General features: G+C 43.5%; 1 protein-coding gene and 1 long non-coding RNA gene across 4 annotated transcripts in view; one reads left to right on the top strand and one right to left on the bottom strand.

The window, feature by feature from the left end:
• MXI1 (MAX interactor 1, dimerization protein) overlaps nt 1–17,850 on the top strand; it is a 158,194-nt gene that overhangs the window by 20,718 nt on the left and 119,626 nt on the right. For all 3 annotated transcript variants that reach the window (XM_089780217.1, XM_089780219.1, XM_089780218.1), the window contains 4 exons: nt 2,820–2,896; nt 8,666–8,762; nt 8,910–9,329; nt 9,874–9,938. In XM_089780217.1, coding sequence (XP_089636343.1) covers nt 9,280–9,329; nt 9,874–9,938 — 115 coding nt within the window. In that variant the 5' untranslated portion in view covers nt 2,820–2,896; nt 8,666–8,762; nt 8,910–9,279. The remainder of the gene's footprint in view (nt 1–2,819; nt 2,897–8,665; nt 8,763–8,909; nt 9,330–9,873; nt 9,939–17,850) is intronic.
• Nucleotides 1–17,850, bottom strand: part of LOC106732807 (uncharacterized) — a 45,908-nt gene that overhangs the window by 18,416 nt on the left and 9,642 nt on the right. Inside the window, exon 2 of the long non-coding RNA XR_012905721.2 lies at nt 1,354–1,477. This is a non-coding gene — a long non-coding RNA (uncharacterized LOC106732807). The remainder of the gene's footprint in view (nt 1–1,353; nt 1,478–17,850) is intronic.

Below are 17,850 nucleotides of genomic sequence, written 5' to 3'. Positions count from 1 at the left end.
TGTACAATGGGAATACACTATACTTATGCTTCATTTATGAACCACTTAGCTATCTGGGATGGAAAGTGCTATGTGAAAGCTAAATATCTGCAGCTATCCTGCTAATAAAATTACGTCCCTTTATAGATGATTCTTAAAATATTCAGACAGCTGTTTTAAACCAGATGACTTGTCAGTGAATTTCATTAGCAAAACACCTTGCATCTGATTTGTTTTAAGGTTTGCTTTGGTTTTGGTATCTAGAATTATTTAAAGTGAAACTGATCAACAACTTAGAATGTGTAAATATTTAAGGAATATTAAAATCCATCCAGTTACCTTAGCATCCATATTTATCGCTATAACAATATTGGATGGTTCTACCTTGTTACTTCTATAAAGTGAGTATGTACAAACCTGTGCCCTGAAAGCATTTTATACTAAATGGCACTTCACACTTCAAGAAGAGATTAATTTTTAACTATCTGGCTCTTATTTGTAATATCTTGGGTAAAACTGAGTTTACCTGCCTACAGCCCAGCTAATTGTATGATGAGAGCCAGGTCTGGGTAGGTGAAATTTGCTATACAGCATGCAGTGTGTGACAGGGAAGGTGGTTACAACTGCTGTCCTATCCTATGGTCATAGCCCCTCCTCTTTAGTTAGAGCCCCCCCCCCCCATTGGGTCTCGTTAGGAGGAGTATTGACAGCAGATGAAGGGAAGTGGTTATTCCCCTCTATTTGGCACTGGTGTGAGGCCACATCTGGAGTACTGCACCCAGTTTTGGCTTCCCCACTACAGAAAGGTTGTGGACAAATTGGAGCGAGTACAGCAGAGGGCAATGAAAATGATTAGCAGACTGGATCGCATGACTTATGAGGAGAGGCTGAGGGATTTGGGCTTATTTAGTCTGCAGAAGAGAAGAGTGAGGGAGGGATTTGATAGCAGCCTTCAACTACCTGACGATGGAAAGAAGCTGTTCTCAGTGGTGGTAGATGAGATGTCCATAAGCAACCTTGTGCTACTACCCAGTCCACCAATCAACACTGGGTTTCTAAAGACCTGATTGTTCCTTCTTGCAGTTGGCTTTTATGAGTTTTTGCTAGCTGAGTCCCTACCTCATGTGTGAAGCAGCTGCTCCTTTGCTTGGTAAAGAACTAAGTGTCTCACAGATGCAAGGATTAATACATGATTGATACATATGAAACACCTTCTGTAAACGACTAACAGAAGCCAAGACACGTATTGTTCCTGCTCTGTGCAAGTGACATAGCTTTCCTCTTCTCCATGATATTAGTAGAAAGACTAATCTTTATAAAAAGCATGTACATTTTAGTGAGGGTGGAAAATATACTTCACACATTGGAATTTACCTGTCTGGAATCAATGCAGGAAATTGGTTGCATTATCCACTCTTGGTCCTGATCTGCTCATCATACTTGTTGCATTTTGACAAGTCAAGTTACTTAATCAGACTCTCACTGATCGAAGGGTCATCTGCAAAATCATACAAAAATGGGGTTGAGTCTCTTTTACGTGCCTCTTTATGATCCATAGAGGAGGACCAGAAGACTTCTTTGGTTCCTTTTTAACATGTATTGGTTTGAGCTGGCTTCTCTATTTTGAACATAAGAATGGCCATGCTGAGTCAAACCAAAGGTGCGTCTAGTCCAGTATTCTGTCTTCCATCAGTGGCCAATGCCAGTGGCCCCAGATGGAATGAGCAAAGCAAGAATCATCAAATGATCTATCCCTTGTCCCTAGCTTCTGGCAAAGAGAGGCCTAGGACACCATCCCTGCCCAACCTGGCTAATAGCCGTTAATGGACCTATCCTCGAATTTATCTAGCTCTTTTTTGAACCTTGTTCTAGTCTTAGCTTTCACAGCATCCTCAGGCAAAGAGTACCACAGATTAACTCTGCATTGTGTGAAGAAGTACAGGTTGAAACTCTCTTAATTGGGATTCTCTGATCTGGCCACATCCGTGGTCCAGCACGGATGTTGCAGGACCAGAGAGTCCTGGTGGAGAGCTAGTGACAAGGATCCCTGAGATGTGGGTGTGTCTTCACTAAAGAATCAATTCTTTGGTCCCATCAGCCAAGGGTTAACGGAGCTTTTAATCCACATCTCTGAGACCACTTTTCCTCACCTCCCAAATTCTATGACAAAAGCACGGAAGGATAGTCTAGACATTCCTTATATTGATAAGGTGAAAAGTGTCAGAGGGGACCCTTTAAGATGACTTTCAACCTTTCATATGTGAACTAGTAACAACACATAAATAATATGGGGAGCACAATCTTTTTTTTCCCCTCCCCCTTTTGCAGATCAGTGCTGAAGAGGATAAATGAATCATAACAATGTGCGTCCAGATATTCAGCAGGTGTAAATCAGCATCACTATGGCAACTGCAGTGTAGCTGCACCAATTTATAGCGGCTGAGGAACTCTACTATAATTTTTGTTTAAAAGCTTTTCTTCCGGTGTTACAAGATTTTCCTACAACTCCCAGAAATATCTGGAGCTGTGATGTCAATACCATGGTGTCCCACCCTTGTCTGGAGCCACTAACTACAAAGGCCTCTAGAATTAGACAGAAATGATTCTCTGCTCTGGCAGCTATTTGTGTAAACCTTGCTTATCTCTCTATCTGACCAGCAATGTTAAATTACACTCTGTAATGTATCGTTAAGTGCAACAACAATTAAATACCAATGAAACGTATCCCAGCCAACAGCCAATCCACAAGGCAGCTGGGGCAGACAGGTAGAAAATAATAATCTTCTTATTTATGCCTTTTCTCCAACCTCCATCTTATCTCTGTCTTGTCTTGCCTACAGTGTCTACACAGCAAAATTTGAATCACTACTGAGCACGACTGCTGGTAATTGATTTGGCTGAGCTGCTACTGAGCATGGTAAGGAGGCAAGCAGAGACAGAGAAACTGTGTTCACGAGTGTGCTGAGGCGCGAATTCTAAGTGTGGCCCTTCCTCATCCCCACTCAAAGCCTGACTGCACTCAGGACCAGTTTATGTAACTAGTGACTGATGACGCACTTACTAGCCCCTTAATACAGTCCAAACAAGCCCTCCGCTTTCATTGACTGGTTTCTAGCACAAAAAGCCCCCCTGGGCATCCCACTAAGGAAGTCCGAGTGCCAAGGAATGATAGCATCCTAACAAGTTTCCGATGACTTCAAAAGATATTGGCCCTTAAGCTGGGGTGCCAAATTCAGGCCCTTTGGACAATCCCAGACCTAAAGCTACAGTCTTGGGTTACAGTTCTCTTCGTTGTTAGTTCTAGGGCTGCAGGCCCAAATACCAAGTCTGTGGGGTATTAGGAATGTAGTTGCTTTGTAAACGAATCGAGAATTGATCTTTCTCCTCCTATTGGAGAAAGGGGTTTATCACTGGGCTGAACTTTCCTGCAAGAAAAATAAGTGAAGGCAGGCATGCCCAGTTTTTGCACAAGTATAGTTTCTATTTACATACAACACTTTCTCCTCTCTTTCTCTGCTACTTATTAGGAACCTGGACTCCTTAACTCCAGTCATCTGAAAAAGTGGGCTGTGCCCACGAAAGCTCATGATACCATCCACATGTTTTGTTGGTCTCTAAGGTGCTGCAAAACTATTAATTTTTTAAAGTTTCCTGTTCACCACGCCCCTGCCTATGTCACATTCAAGTCCTTCCTTAAGATTCACTTCACTTTTCCCACAATTCCCATAAGAGAACCATTCTAATTATCTTAAGATGTCAAAACCCTCCTGTGAACATAAAAACAGCCATACTGTGTCAGAACAAAGCCATCTGGCCTGGTATCCTGTCCTCCCACAGTGGCCAATGCCACTTGCTTCAGAAGGAATGAACAGAACACAGGTAATCAACTGATCATCCTGTCATCCATTCTCAGGTTCTGACAAAGAGAGGCTGAGAACACCCTCCTTACTCATACTACCTAATGGCTATATATGGACCTAACCTCCATGAATTTATCTAGTTCTTTTTTTGAACACTGTTACTCTTGGTCTTCTCAAATCTTCTGACAAAGAGTTCCACAGGTTGATTGTGCATGGTATGAAGAAATACCTGTTGTCTATTAATTTCATTTGTTTACTCCTAGTTCTTGTATTAAGAGGAATAAATATCACTGCCTTATTCACTTTCTCCACACCAGTCATGTTTTTTTAGACCTTAATCATATCCTTCCTTAGAAGTCTATTTTCCAGGTTGAGAAGTGTCATTTTATTAACCTCTCCTCACAAAGAAGCCATCCCATACCCCTAATTGTTTTTGTTGCCTTTTTCTGTACCTTTTCCAATTCTAATGTATCTCTTTTGAGATGGGGTGACCACATCTGCACACAATGTTCAAGATGTGGGCATACCATAGATTTATGGAGAGGCATTATGATATTTTCTGTCTTATTAAACAACAAGAAGTCCTGTGTCACCTTCTAGACTAACAAATTTATTGGAACATAAGCTTTCGTGGGCAAAGATCCACTTCTTCACATCTGACAAAGTGGGTCTTTGTCCACGAAGGCTTACGCTCCAATAAATCTGTTAGTCTAGAAGGTGCCACAGGACTTCTCGTTGTTTATGCAGATTCAGACTAACACAGCTACCCCTCTGATATCTGTCTTATTACTTATCCCTGTCTTAATGATTCCCCACATGCAGTTTGCTTGTTTGATGCTGCACACTGAGTGGATGTTTTCAGAGAACAATCCACAAGGACTACATCTCTTACTTGAGTGGAAACAACTAATTTGGACCCCATCATTGTACATGTGTACATGATGTACATGTAAGTTGTTTCTTCTTGACTTCCCTGTGAATCCCATCTTCATATCTTTTAGACTGAGAATCCTTTGAGGTAGGAACTCTCCCCCTTTGGGTTCTTATAGTGTTGAGTATTTTACTGGTGCTTGACAATGTAGAAGGATTGGAGTTGTGTAGTCCTGCAGGCTAGGTTGGCACAGGGTGAATCTGAGCATTTCTAAATGGCATTGTTTAGACTGGACGCTGATGAACCAGACTAATTTAGGCATGTTCATTTGTAAAGATCACGTATACAGGTAACAAGCATGATGGGGTTTACAAAGACCACACTGGGCCCAGAGGGGCTAAAAGGCAAGCTCCCACTGGAAGAGCAGGTTAAAAGGGATTTCAGAAGACCAGGCAAAGAGTAATGGACAGGATGCTGGAAAGAGCCAGACAGACAATAGAGCTTGAGAGGCAACTGGAGAGTGGATATGGCCTACAGGCAGTGCGATCTCTCACCACCATCCGTTTTGAGATTCTGCTCCTTTCAACTTTTTTATTGCTATTGAGAGACTGCTTATTTGGCCACGGCCCAACTTGAAGGAAGGAAGGAACCCAGGGAAGTGACTTGGACTTGCTGCATGGATTGGAGGACCTGACTGATATTGCTTTCCACAGGGCCCTGGGCTAAAACTTGGTGGAGAGGGAGGGCCTGGGCTCCCCTACCATGCCCCTTAAGGCTGAAGCCCACATGCTGATGCAAAGCCAAAGATTTCCTGTCACAAGGTGAGGAACAGGCACCTCTTGACCATCCTGGAAAGGGGCATGTGGCCAGAAGTCAGAGGAGCTTACCACTGCTATTCCGGCTTGTGAGCATGTTATCACAATGAAATGAGACTAGAATGTGGCTATAGTGGCTGAAGTAAGAACAGGGCAACAAGATTCCTAAGTCTTATTTCTGTCTCCGCCACTGATTTTCTGTCTGGCCTTAGCCAAGTCACTTCTCTGCATCTCAGCTTACCAGTCTGTAAAACAGGGGAAACAACTTAGATCCATCTCTATCATAGGGGCTTGGATGGTTTAATGCATTACTGTTTATAAAGTATTTTCCGAGTCTTCAATGAAAGTGCTCTAGATATGCATAGAAAATTACATGTGCTATCAAACAGTGAATAATTCTTCCCATATGATGTATTCCAATTCTTTCTGTTTATAAATTGTCCATAATCAGCTGCTGATTTTCTCAAATTGATGTAATTGGCAGTGATTTGTCAGTGAATGTGAGTGACTACCCCCTGTTCCAGAGAGTGTTCATAAGCAGGTGGTAGTGAGTATCCACTGTATGATTACAAGCCATGGTGAATGTGTATGACCTACGAGCTCCTTGGTGCTCAGGTTCCTTAATATATTCAACATTCATTTTCTGTAGATAGTTACTTAAAATCCACCACCTCCATGTACGTTTCATCCCTGCAAATTCCTTTGCTCTGAGAGTTACAGAAAATGAATGCAGAAACGGGGCACACAGAATCTAGTGTGAAATCTGTTTTTCATTCAAGCCAATAGGCATGGAAAACATTTTCAGTTACTTGTCCAATTCTGTTACCAAGTTCTCATATAATACCCACTGCTACTTTCAGAACATCTCCCCCCACATCTTCTGGAGAGGCCTCTACACCCAGGCTTTGTCTACACTGCGAGGGGCTCATTAGCATAAGTCGCAATATCATTAGCATATTTTCTGCCCTTTCTTTTTGCGCAAGGGGTTTTTGCCAGAGAGGCATAAGGATCTTGCGCAAAAAGAAACAGCAGAAAATATGCTAATGATTAGGGCTCACCAAGCCGCGGTGAGCCCTGTTCGCCAGCCGTGCTGTCCGGCATTCTGCACATGCGCAGATCGCCCGAACCTGGCTCTTCCGTCCGGCATTCTGCGCATGCGCAGCTCGCCCGAACCCAGCTCTTCCGGGATGTAATCTACTCGCCATGGGCGAGTAGATTACATAGATTGTCAAACCCTGCTAATGATTATTGCAACTTATGCTAATGAGTCCCTCAGCATATTTTCTGCAGCACAAACTCGCAGTGTAGACAAAGCCCCAGGGTATATCCCAAGAAGAGATTTCTGCCTCCCAATGTGCACTCATATTATCCCAGCAAAGCCGATGCAAAGTGGCCACAACAGTGGACACTGAATCTCCATCTGTCACATGAGAATGACCTTTGCCTACTTCAGTGGCTGTAGTGAGACTTAATGCACTATAAAGTCCTTTGAGGTCCTTGGAAGAAAAGATGCTATAGGTCACTGGAATGTATCTTATTTATGTGTCAATAATAATGCAATCTCTTTACTAATAACATACTAAGAGCCACCACCATGTTTCATGAGGAGATGTCGAGCCTGTTATCTCTATATCCATGCTATCCAGATCTATCTCTAGATCCATGCTATCATAGAGCAATGAAAAATGGGCATTGATGGTGAAGAACATCAGATTGTTTTTGTCATCTTCCTCTGCTGCTTCTGTCAGCCGACGGTCAGGGCAGTGAGTCCCTTATGACCGGCTGAAGTTCTTTTAAATTGTGCTTGGTTCTGTTACAGCAACTGAAGGAGTCAGGTTAAAGCTTAAACAGTTACTATTTTATTGTTACAGGGTAAACTTAGTTGTTAAATGCTACTACTGTGTTACAGATAACACAGCCACTACAAAGGACAGGACAGAAATTACACTAATAAGTTACTTACAGGTACCATGAAACCCTTTTGGTTCTCTGAGCTCTTATTAAATGCTTGCAAAATAGACACATAGCAGGTATATATTCTTACCCCTGCATTCCAGACTTGGCGTGGCCAGCGTCTTTCTCTCAATCCCTCGGGAAGAAGTAGGGCGAGGTTGGGCGTCCCACAGACCTCGGGAGACAATCAATACCTGCCAGCAGGTATAGATGATTGGAGCTCAAATGGGGTGGGCTGCTGAACCTCTTTTATACCCCTTGGGTCATGAAGGCTTCTTCCTAGGCTCAAGTGGCCAATTAGGAAAAATGGCTTTGAATGCCAAGTTTCCCACGAAGGGTGCAAAGCATAATTTACACCTGGGAAAATGCAGACAATGGGCACCTCTGGTATATGATGGGCGAAGATTCCTCTCCTGGGACAGTGCAGGCGTGTCAATTACTGGTACTAGCCATCAGGGCGACGGGAGGTCCCGGGTCGTCAGCTAGCCCATTTACTGTCTGGTTTCTGTTTATGGTAGAGTCAGGGACAGGCAGCACACCTGCGTTCCCAGGGCATCAAAGGCTGACTGCCTTTCTCTTGCTCTCTGGAGGGGGGGGGGGAACAAGATGGGGTTTTTGTGTCTGGCTACAGCTTCATATCAAGTGGCAGGACAAGAACAGAAATGGGGATTTTTGTAGCCAAACTCACCAACCATCCCCATCAGCCCTAGTTTGGTCTCAGCGGCTGTCTTGGTACAGGCATATTACTAGGATGGAAGAGAACAGATTCCAACTCTTATTTAGCAAGGAATGCTGCTCCAGGGCTGGTGAACACGTGTTCACCAAAAGCTTTGGTGGCACAGTAAGCTTCTAGTAATGGACATTAGATGGTCTGCCTGGACTTCTAAGATTTCAGGACCTATCTAGAGATCATCCAGAGTAGCATTTGATCTGTAAGGAGGCTCTGCCCCTTTGGGATTTACCACAATGATGAGTTCCATAATTTGAAGTAACCAGATGTGAGCAAAACAGTATCCAAACCCTGCTGAACTTTGTGGGTTCTGATTGAATGAAGCTTGTATCTGAACTGTGCCTTGTTTTGCCCATCTCTACAAATAACTTCTGCTTGGATAGCTAAGGGCACAGTTAAATACCATGGATCTGATCTTGCTGTTACAAAGCTTTATTTCTTTGTTTTTCCCCAGCAGATGTTGCTAACTACTGTATCTCCTTTGGTCTGAAGATGCCACTTGTGTAATGAGAGAAGAGCCAAGTACAAGGTTATCCAATTTACCTGCCTAAAAGGTAAGTCCTGGTGAAAATGACAGAGGGGGGGCTGCCTTCTGTGTGGCTAGTTCCTTGGATAAAGAAAGATGTTGGGAGGATATTCGTGTGGGGTTTGTCTTCTTCATTGTTTTACCACAGCTTAGTCCACGGTTTTCTTTGAAACAGTAAGGAGCCAGAGATGGGCCATGTGGCAGCAGGCACTAGTGAGCAAGAAATGAATCTCCACTCTGCAGCCCCTCACAATCACCACTGCTTGCACCCAGTACTTGGGGGAAAGTCTATATATTCGCTGCTGGGGAGACAGAACGGAGAACTACTGCGTTGGCCTTTGCTGAATCCAGAACTGGGTCTAACTTGACATTATCCTTTAAAGTGAGCCCTGGTGGCTGTGGTCTGTTTCAGCCATGTAGGTCTCCTAACTTGCAGAGCTAAACCAGAACCTGGCTCAGAACACAGCACATGGAGGAGAAGTATAGCCTTAGATCTGAACTACACAGCCGGCAAACGAGCAGCACAGCCAGAACTCTCTGCTTCGATGCCACAAGAAACACTTGTTAAATTGAAGCAGGGTTTTCCGGAGACCAGGTACATAACCCCGTGTATTTCCTTTATCTTACTGATGCTGCTCTGAGCCTGGAGTTGGGTCAGTTTTGGGGGTGGAGTTCAGTTTTTGTTCCATAAAGAAACAGAAGCTTCCAGACTATGGCCCACCAAGCACAGAGCACTTGTATATGATATGAATTAGTTTCTTCCTTGTCCTTCATAACCAGTAACTGTGGATCATCTCACTGCAGAGTCTATGGTCAGTATATTAACTGAATTCGCCTAATGTTAACTTCCAGACCTTAATTGAGATGGCTTATTCAGCAATATTATCAGTATTATTTGAATTCCTGGAGCATCTAGAGCCTTCCAGTCAGAATCAGAGCCCCACTGTGCTGGGTGAACAAATCAAACAGTCTCTATTGGAGAGAGTGCTCAGTTTCTGAATTCACTGCTTTCTTCTTCACCTTGAAACCTCAAAGGCCTCTGTTCTCTAGAGAGACAGAAGCCACTTTGTGTTTAATATTGGTGTGTGTTTCACTGCTTTCCCACTTGCTTCTGACTTGTAATTTGCCTCACCACGCAGGTCCTTGCTGAGCTGGACGGCCTCCTGTGTTGCTCGCAAAATAAGGAGGAGCAGCAGCAGGTCAGGTCAGTGAAGGAGGAGCTACTTTTCAAAATTAACTTAAAAGCAATATCTAAAAACCTGGGAAGGCTTTGATCTTTCTAAATATTCCCTTTGTTCTATCGTTCGGCAGTTCCTGTGTGCTTCAAAGGTAAGGTAACAATCCACCCTCTGTAGTCTTCCCTAAGCTGTGATCATAAACACATCCCTGAAATACAGTTTAAATAACTGAGCCCTACAAACTTAGTCAAGTAATGAAGATCTTTCCACCGTTCTTCTTGTTAAGAATAATAAAGTTCTGTCCTCATGGTTCTTCCTCCCTATGATGTAGTATTGACTGTTCAAAGGCGTACTGTGAAGTTTCCATAAATAACAACTAAGTAGTGTTGCCTCCTCTAGCCAGAGACAGCACTGGCTTGGCCTACCTCATGCTGCCCTCTTACTTAATGGTAACAGTGCAGCATATGGGGGAGAGAATAACCCCTCTGCTTTGGAGTCTTCTCCCTTAAGAAAATCATAATGGCTTGCTCAGCCTGGGACTCTCTGGGGAATGCTAGTTAAACCCAATGAGAAAGCACAGGACTGCAGAAAGCACCCAAATGCATGGGACTGCAGATGAGGGCACCTGCCACATTCCCTGTGCGTGAAATTCAGCCACAGAGCAGGGGACCAGCACAAGGCCTATCTTTAAGCACTCTTTTGAGGACCTACGTGATGTATGAGTGCCCCTCTGCACAGGGATGAACATCTCCCCATATACCATAGGCAAAGCACGTAACCATTCTGTGAAATCAGTGTGGGAAGTTGTTTGTGGGATCACATATAGGAAGGTGAACACTAGTAAAGGAACTGGTGATTTCCGTAATCAGGGAGACAGCTTGGCCTAGTGGATTTGACATTGAACTAGGCCTCAGGAGCTCTGGGTTGGGTTCCCAGCACTGTCACTGGATGAGCGTGGCCGAGTCCTTTCTCTGCACCTCATTGTCCCCATCTGTTACGCAGTGATGTGCCTGACCTCCTTTGTAAAGCGCTTTGATCTCCTGTACTGCAGGAGAGCGTCAGTAACCACTGTTGTTTTCAAACGAAAGATGCCAGTGAAATGTGTGGTGTTTTATTATTTTTTGATTGAAATACAAGATTTAATGAAAAGTTTCTATTTCCCACGGTTGTTCTTTCCTCTCTGAGGAAGAAAACAAGCCAAACAAAGCAGCCTCACCAGTGTTAGATAAGAGGGGTTTAGAGGGAAATGCTGGTAAGAAATGAAGGAAATTAATAGGCAGCAATAATTACACTGTAAGGCGCCCAATTTGTATTTCAATATGTCATTTACATAATAACAAAGCTGAACCATTTGGTAGCTAATGACACAGGCTGATCTCAAGGATTTGTTTTCTTGCAAGTAAGTTCCTTTCAATGGAAGCACTTTGATGTCTGTCAGCAACACATGCTCTTTTTGAGACAGTCTCTATTTAGTTATTGACACTGTGTCCAAGGACTGTTCCCCCCGCTTCTCATGCTTAGATATTGACAATGTGCCTAAGAGCTCTCTTCCCCTCCTTCCTCTCCTCTCTCTTCTCTGTTTCCAAGGCCAAGCTTGTGAGTCAATAATGGTAACTGGGCCAGGAAGGTGAAAGAGTCCAGACATCTTCCTTGGACCCAGTCCTGTTTTGTGCTATTAATGAAAACGGTGGATTTCTCAGCCCCTGGCCAATGTGCCCTATAAGCTGAGCCTTTGGGTGGCCACCTAGCAGTGATTCAAATGCCTCCCAGCTGAGTAGCAAAGTACACATAGCCAGAAGCATGTGTTTTTAATCTGCACATGCCTTAGTGCACATAACAAAATTTATTCTGCACATGGATGGAAACATTTAGAGGTAACATTGCCTCTGGCCTCTCTGGACCCTGTGTGGCAATGTTATTTCATAGGTGCAGCATCAGTGCCTTTCACAGCTCTGCCACTGACTCATCTGCCATGCAACAAGTAAAAATCATGACATATCTGGGCCTCTGTTTCCCCATCTGTAGAATGGGGATATTTGCCTTGGTAAATCACTTTTTTGCATAAATGTACTCTGAGCATTGGGTGCTGTTGTTATTGGCCTAAATCCTGAAGTGCTTTCTTACTTTGTGTTCAGTGCTTTCTCAGGAATAGTTCCCTTTGATTTGAATCGGAGTTAGTAAGAATGACTGCCTTATTTACACTGTTACTTGCTCACTGTATAGTCAACAGGGCAAGTACATAGCTTAAATAACACTTGCACTTTAAAGGGGTTTTTAAAAATTGATAGAGGCTGATGAAAATGTGGGGAGACAGGTTTCTTCCTGCATATCTGGTGGGGATACCCATTCTTAGTTCTTGCAGCTCAGCAATAACTCTCTTCCAAAGATACTTGCACTAGTTCTTAAAGAATTAGGCATTGAGGGAACTGAATTCCCAGCTCATGATGGCTTCAATATCCCACTGAATACAAAAAGAATAATGGATGTTGAAACTTTGATGACCAAAATACAAGACACAGGAGTCCTGGAGCACCTGACACACTTGGAAGGAAAGCATGAGGCAAACAGTCTCGATGACTGGCTCCCTTTCAGAGATTATCCAACCAAGCAAAGCTTCAACTCCCCAGAAAGACTTGGAGCCAAACTGTGATCTCATTCACATTGGTGTAGATCAGGAGTAACTCCAGAGCAGACTCTGACCCTTAGTGCTGCCTTCTACTATGAGACATTTCATTCCTAAACTATTGTTACAATTAAGGAAACATGCCCCCATTATTTTCCTGAAGCCTTTATCCTTTGGAAATCCTTTTAATTGTTCTTTGGTTGATTTGATGTTGTATCTTTGTTGAATTCCTATTAACCTTATAAAATGAGCTTGCAAAAAAAATGCAGATCAGAGAGATGGATAAGCTCTCGGGGGAGGGAACTCTCTTTGCATGTGTACAGTGTCTGGCATAAAAGGGACTTTGAGCATAGTGGGAGATTTCTATGACCTACAGTTAGGGATGTTAAAAAGCATTTAATTAGGTAAACCTGTAACTGCTGAAGATTTCAGCAGTTATGGGGTAGGGAGGAGGTGACAGGCGGGAGCTGGTGCACGCTGGCTTCTGCATGTCCTCCCCAACTCTGATGCCTCTATTAGAGGCAGCAGCGCATGAGGGCAGGTGCTCTGTGGGAGAAAGTACACGAGGGGTGCTGGAGTAAAAGCTGGCTCCCCACGTGCACCGGTTTCCGCCTGCCCCACTGCGCTGCTGCCTCTGATAAAGAGGCAGCAGCGTGCATGGGGAGGGGGGTGCATGTAACCATACATGTTAACTGATGAGCCTAGACTCATCGGTTAGCCATGTAAACAGTTACTTTCACATCTCCTAATTACAGTACAGAAATATGAAACAGAACTAATGGATAAACTGTCAGGTGAAGATGCTTCTCACATTAAATGTGCTCCTGCCATAAATTCAACCCACCAATAAAACCCTGCCACAACTAGAAGAGCAGAACACACATGGACATCAAGATGAGACCGTCTGGATTAGTTAAACTGCATGCATACAATTGAAGGGGAAATCTACAGATTTTAGTGGTTTTTCTGTTTTGGGGTTTTATTTTTTGTTTTTTTACAACCCTTGTACCAGGAGTTCACTTGCCCGATTTGAGATTTCTTATGACAATCAGCACAAACTAGTGGGAGACCCATTTTGATTTTTGTTTGATCAGCCTGAATACAGACCAAATACAGCTCCTGAACAGGTTCCAAATAGTATAAGCAGCATGTGCAGTAAGGGATGTTTGTTAAACACTGTCCAGTGCTAACACACCAATCCAGTTTTGTCCATAATGTTAACAGCAGAGGATTGCTGGGATCTTTTAAGTACATTGTCTTTTGAGAAAACTGCTGTCATTTGTTTTTCTTCTCATCATGGCTAGCTACCTCAGAGAGCAACAAAGTCCAGTCTGCCTCATATTAGGGACTGAAAGGATGAGTGAGTCAGTTAAGACTTGTATGTGGATTCTCATTTATGAGAGGTCAATGTGGAGAAAAAAAATACCTTGGTCTGAATTCACCACTCATTCAGTGCAATAACACCAAAGAGTAATGTGCCTCCTTGATACTGACTCCCTCTTTGACCTGTGATGTCATTTCACTTTCTTGCCTCAGTTGTTCCATCTGTACATTGGGCAGAATAATAATTCCAACCCCCTCAAGCTATTGTGAGGATTAGTTATTTAAAGGTTGTAAATGCTTTGAAGGTAAAACATTCTGTACAAGAGTTAAATGTTAGTTGTGGAAACGTTTAGAAAATGAAAGCATTGTTAGTACAATATTTACAAATCTTAATAGTTCTCTCTCTTCCCTTTTCCTCAGGGGTCAGGAAGCATTGTTCAAACTCTATTGTAATCTGTATAAATCCAGGTCTGTTGCTCTTACTTGTATGAGTTACGCCTTTAAAACCACTGGGATTATATGTGTCTAAGGGGTGTGGTTTCAGACCTAGCACTGTACATAAAAAGAGCTGGGTTAATCACTGCAGCAGCTTCCTTTACAATCCGAAAGGAAATTTGGTTTAGTGGGGTTGGCACAGTCTCAGTCATCATGGAACTGCAACCAGAGTTACCATATCAAAACACAGGGGAACGAGAGGCCATTTGATATTTAATCACGTGGGGCAGTCAGACAAAATCGGAAGTGGCTTAGGAAATGATTATCCATTGCTGGGGTATAAGCCATTCCTTCCACACACTTTCTCCAGAACACAACCTCATCAATGTTCCAGATGATTTAGCTGTGCATTGTAAAGCCTCCAGAATGTCTCTTGTAACCCCTTTGCTGTAGGCTCTTCAGTCCACTTCACCTGTTTCTTGTGCTCCCTGGGAACCAACTGAAATTGGTTATTTGGATCCATGGAAGCCCACGGAAGGTTAGAGTGAAGGATGGGTCAGTTACATCTTGTACCACTCAGTATTTATATTGTGGTTTAGGCAAAGTTTCAGTACACCATGCACAGGATAGTACATAAAGCAGGAAAACTAATCTACATTGCAATAAAAATTCAAAAATCCACTGCAAGGGGTTTCAGGGATTGCTACAGTTTGGAAGAAAGTGTCAGTTCAAATTTATCAATGCCCAATCATATTTTAAGGGGCAAATTCAGAGCTAATGCTAGCTTATATTACTCACCTGAGCAAGTTGTTTTCACTCTGACAACTCAGATGAGTAAGGCAACTGGACTGGCCCTAAGGTAGTGTTGGATACAGTGTGTGCTTTTTCTTCCTCCTCTTCTTGCTAAGGAATTAATTCTGCTACCATTAGAATTAGTGTGAATGGCAGGTACAAAACTGATAGCATAATTTGGCCCTTAAATATATGGATGCCACAATGATTGGACTTCGTATAAGAGCTCGAGTACATTGTGTGCAAAATTGCTTGCTGAAAATAGTCGGGGTTCTTCCTGCACTGATAATGCCAAATGACCTTCTCTTTATCCACCAGCCCAGACTTGTTTTTAGACAGTGGATCAATCAATGTATTCCCAAGAGTGGTGTAAAATTCACATTTCAATGGCTAGAGAACTAGATTCTCCATTTGGCCAATTCCACCAGGGACATGATCTCCAGACTTCTGATATGTCATTCTATCTACCTAAAAAGATAGCTGATCCCATCTGTGCCATACAGATCTACCCAGACTTGTTTGGAATAATCAGCAGCTAATTCATCCACTGAAAAGATATAGCCGCCCACCTCCCAATGGTGCATTACAGCATGAGGCTTCAGTGCTTTTCTTTTAAGGGTGGAAATAGGCACATCGTTATTTATTACCAGTATTTCAGTACTGCCTAGGAACTCCAATCAAGGATCAGGTCCCAGGCATGCTAGGCATGGAAGGACTAGTAATAAAGATAACTATACCTAAGTCCAGAGAGTACAATCTACGTTGTCAGAAGGAACAAGACAAATGGAGATGAGGGATTATGAGAGTGAGGGGACCGTAAAAAGAATGTATCATGAAAACAGAAGTCAGTTTGCCATATGCTTTATCAGTGCCAGATAGAGGTGGGTTTTTGGACATCACAACAGAGGTAAGTTTCAAGGCAACAGGACAAAGGCCAGAACAAGAGCATTGAACGTCCATATAGGCAAGAATACCTGAGAAATGTTATGCAGGTTGAAGGGGCTTGAATGTGGGCTAGGCATGTGATTTAAAGGACCATGTCCAAAATGGCATCCAGATTATGGATCTGAGCGGTGTTTCCCCATGAGCTGAGCACTTGTGTGGCCAGCTCAGGAGAGGTTCAAATGCCACCCTGCTGATTAGTAGAGCAACCACTGCTAGATTTTTTTTTTGTTTCTACTGCTAGTGCATATTCGCACATGCCTTGGTGCACAAAAACATTTATTGTTCACGTGGATGGAAAAAATCCACACTTGGATGGAAAAGATTTGAGGGAACATTGGACCTGAGTACTAAGTCCCCTGCAACTATGCAGCTGCTTAGTTAGGGCCACACAGGTGCTCTAGGGACCCGCCACAGCTGGGGGAGGGCCTCCCCACTTCCAGCTCCAACCTAGCCTTAGACCCACTGCGGCAGCCAGGGTGACCCTTCCCCAGCTCCAGTCCAGCTGCCATGGCATGGAGAGGTGCCATCCCTACCCCTCTCCTGCAGCCCAGGTGCTGCTGTGAGGAGAGAGAACTTGGGGGAAGTCATTTCTCCTTGCAGTAGCCCCAGAGCTTGACCCAGCCCCACCCTATACCCTGCACCCCCAGCTGGAGCTCTCACACCCCTGCACTTCATCCTCTGTCCCAGCCCATAGTCCCTCATCCGTGGCCCTAACCCAGAGCTCACACCCTTGCACCACCACCTTTTGCCCCATGCCTGAGCCCCTTTCCACGCTCAGAACCCCTTAACCCCACACATCACCTCTGTGTTGGTGCAAATAACAAATTCATTCCACTTAGCAGTGGGAAAAATTAGAGGTAACACTGCCTGAGTAACTGGAAGGATGCTGGTGTTTTCCATGGTGAGGGAGAGATGGAGAAGGAAAGGCTTGGGAGAATGGAGATCTCAGTTCAGGAGGGACAAAAACTTAAGTTCCCAGCTGTCCCTTCACAAAGATGCCACTGTACAGTTTGAGACAACAATTTCAGAGTTGATATGACAACCAACACTTGTGGGCTCTAATTCTGGTTTTTGGAGACAACCTTTGGGTCCAAGTAAGTTTTTAACCGTACACAAACCACTCAAACCAAGCACAAATTTAAAGGTTTCATATACAGTAAAATCTGTGTTATCCGGCACGCTCGGGGATTAGGGTGTTCCAGTTATCTAAGGGTCCCATCAACCTAGGTAAAACCACTGGACAATAATAGTAAAACAGGTTTTTAATATTTGTAGTTTTGTGGTGAGAGGCAGTTGGTCTCCCATTTCTATTTTGAGTAAAAGATGATTAGTTCTTCTTAAATAAAAAATGAAGCCAATCATGGTAAAGCCAGGCCTGTGCACCTAAAGATGACAGTATTGTGGCTGGGGGCAATGCTGGTTAACAAAGTTTTCTGGTTAACAAAGACTTCACTGTACAACTGTTACAGGATGAAAACTCCAGTAATATATCCCAGCATCAAATTTATCTGTGCCACTAAGAGAATTGAGCAGCTGGATGTGTCAGTATGAGGAAGGGAGTACTTTGAAAGTATTTCGCAGGGACAATTCATTTCTCATACATCTGGCAATTAAACAGAGGCAAGACTAATTACTCTTGCAGGACTATTCAGTTCATAGGACTATAGGTGTGTTCCTAACTGAGGCCTGTAAGAAACGTAATGAAAGCAAACCACTCGGAATGTCATGTCAATCATCAGCCTCGGGCTAGTAGACTCCGCCAGATGCCAGCACTACTTACCCAAATACAAACTAATCCCATGAGTAAGGGCTGCAGAAAC

This window comes from Pelodiscus sinensis, chromosome 8 (assembly GCF_052426305.1).
Source record: "Pelodiscus sinensis isolate ZL-2025 chromosome 8, ASM5242630v1, whole genome shotgun sequence".
NCBI lineage: Eukaryota > Metazoa > Chordata > Testudines > Trionychidae > Pelodiscus > Pelodiscus sinensis.
This window is presented reverse-complemented; position numbering and strand designations above follow the sequence as displayed.